The sequence below is a fragment of the Cebus imitator genome, unplaced genomic scaffold (genome assembly GCF_001604975.1).
Source record: "Cebus imitator isolate Cc_AM_T3 unplaced genomic scaffold, Cebus_imitator-1.0 Scaffold370, whole genome shotgun sequence".
Classification (NCBI taxonomy): Eukaryota; Metazoa; Chordata; class Mammalia; order Primates; family Cebidae; genus Cebus; species Cebus imitator.
In genome coordinates, this window is record NW_016107685.1 from 767,976 (window position 1) to 770,813 (window position 2,838).

The 2,838-nt window shown below is 37.6% G+C and overlaps 1 protein-coding gene across 1 annotated transcript; it reads left to right on the forward strand.

The window, feature by feature from the left end:
• The first annotated feature begins 442 nt into the window (after positions 1-442).
• Positions 443-1,574, forward strand: LOC108288278 (olfactory receptor 2D3-like). Its single transcript, XM_017507163.2, has one exon. The coding sequence runs from the start codon at positions 443-445 to the stop codon at positions 1,364-1,366; it is 924 nt and encodes a 307-aa protein (XP_017362652.1). The 3' UTR covers positions 1,367-1,574.
• Positions 1,575-2,838: the final 1,264 nt, after the last annotated feature.

Sequence of the window (2,838 nt, forward strand, 5' to 3'; positions counted from 1 at the left end):
TACAGTATAAAAAACAGTTTACAGTATATTGCTAATTGGTTTAAAGCAAATCATTTTGTTTGCTTCCCAAACCTACATAAAAGGAAGGATGCACTGTAATAAGTGCTGAAGACATCACTAAGGACTCTAAACCATTAGGTGGTCCAGTCAAGGCTTGGTCATGTAGCCCACTCAGGATGATTTCTCCCCTAAGGTGCTCCTAAAAGATTCAAAGGGAAAATATCAGAAATGGTTTTTAATTGTCAGAGCTATTGAGCAAAAAGAGAATGCAGGTTTTTTGTTTTTTTTTTTTTTTTCATGTGGAAGCTATTAAGAGACAAAAATCAATAGCTCAATTTTGGACTCTGATTAATAAAATACATACGTTACTTGGAGTTTTTAAATAATTGATTAATATGTGTTCCTTTTCTTGTTGCTGACCTATAAACAGGAATAAACATTGATGGGAGAAGAGAACAAAACCTATGTGAATGAATTTGTCTTCTTGGGCCTTTCACAGGATCCAGAGACACAAGTTCTGCTTTTCTTCGTTTTCCTGATTATCTACTTGCTCACTGTGCTGGGAAACCTGCTGATCATTGTACTCATTCACATCGACTCCAGGCTCCACACACCTATGTATTTTTTCCTTAGAAACTTGTCCTTTGCCGATCTCTGTTTTTCTACTACCACTGTCCCCCAGGTGCTAATCCACTTCCTGGTGAAGAAGAAAAGCATTTCCTTTGCTGGATGCTCAACACAGATTGTTGTCTTACTTCTGGTTGGATGTACAGAGTGTGCACTGCTGGCAGTGATGTCCTATGACCGGTACGTGGCTGTCTGCAAGCCCCTGCACTACTCCACCATTATGACACATTGGGTATGTGTCCAGCTGGCTATAGGGTCCTGGGCCAGTGGAGCATTTGTGTCTCTGGTGGACACCACATTCACATTGCGTCTACCCTACCAAGGAAGTAATATCATTAAACATTTTTTCTGTGAACCTCCTGCCCTCCTGAAGCTGGCTTCAGCAGACACTTATAGCACAGAAATGGCCATCTTTGCAATGGGCGTGGTAATCCTCCTGGCTCCTGTTTCCCTCATCCTTGTCTCATACTGGAATATTATCTCCACCGTGATCCAGATGCAGTCCAGGGAGGGAAGGCTGAAGGTCTTCTCTACCTGTGGTTCCCATCTCATTGTTGTTGTTCTCTTCTATGGCTCAGCAATATTTGCTTACATGAGGCCAAACTCCAAGATAATGAATGAAAGGGATAAAATGATCTCTGTGTTCTACTCAGCAGTGACACCTATGCTGAACCCCATCATTTATAGTTTAAGGAACAAGGATGTCAAAGGGGCTCTCAGGAGAGTAACTACAAAATAATTATGATGACCATTTTAGGGATTTGGAGAGAAGTGATTTTCTTGTTAATTTTTTCCATTTCACTTTTTTTTTCTCTTTTCCTATATCTTCTCAAAAAGGCAATTCAACAAATTGCCTATTCAGAGCAAGGCACCTTAGTAGACACAGGAAATAAATTAAAAGGAAGAAAAGAAAATGTAAGGGAAGGAAAAAATAAAGGAGGGGGAAGAATGAGGAAGGAAGGGAGGAAAGAAGGAAGGAAGGAAAGAAGGATGGAAGGACGAATGGACGGAGGGACGGAAGGAAGGATGGATGGATGGACAGTCACTTCTCTCCTGGCCCATACAAGCTAATAAGGAAATTAAAACAAGTAGGAATATAACTATACAACAATACCAAAGTACTAATAAATATAACTATCACAAATATGAGAACATACTTCTGCCAACATCTTTTGAACACGTATTACATATCCTAGGTACATTTATGAAGCTAGGGATAGACATATAAAAAACAAAGTTTTATGGTGTCATATTTCTAACATGGCCTTGGATTCTAAATTTAACAATTTCTGAAATTGAAAAGAGAGCACATCAGAGGAGTAACAGATGGTAGAATTTTTCCAAGAGTACGTGTAAAGTTAGAAAAATAGTGAGATATAAGGCTAAAAAGTAAGACAAAAGGTGCAAATTGAGAAGTGCCTTGAGTTCAATACTAAAGAATTCCCAGCATGTAATTCTGAGAAAACTGAAGATTAGAGGATTTGTGAGATGGTGATGAAAACTGAAGATAAATGTAAGAAAAGGAAGTCTGGGGCACTTTTTATGCCTTAGAAACCACAGGAAAGGCGTTTGAGCTTCATAATGTAAGTGGTAATTTTGCATAACATGACCCACAGTGATGCCTAGATAGCTTGTTAAAAATGTTTCTCAGTACAGGATAGGGTGGGGCAGTTTATCCCAAGAATTTCCATTTATAACAGGTTCCAGGTGATTCTTAACACATGAAAACATTTATGCTGTTTTTTAGGTAATAAGATAACTTTTAATATAAATGATGGATGCAATTATTTGCTTAAGTTTGAATCTTCCATAGATTGTAAACTCCATGTGACCATTTTGCTGAACTCTATATTACCGCTGTAATAAAATGTGCAGCCATTGCTGCTCAAGAAATAGACCTGAATTAATGAATAGAGCTGGAGTTTGGGAAAGAGATATGGACTACAGAAATAAATTTGGATGTTAAATAAATGAAATGCAATTTAATACTCTTAAAGATGTATGACAAATTTTAACCAGAAAACCAAATGTATAGGTGGTTTCATTAAAATGCAGGTACCTGGTCCTACAGCAGACCGTAAGAGTGATGAAGATGGATGTGCTCTCTCTCACATATATATATGAACCTTATAGCTCAATATTTTTCTAACTTCACACCTACTCATATATATGTATGTATACACATATGTAATTATGCATATATGTGTATAA

Coding starts and splice junctions, on each gene's coding strand:
- LOC108288278 (XM_017507163.2), top strand. CDS start 443: ATGGGAGAAGAGAACAAAACCTATGTGAATGAATTTGTCTTCTTGGGC.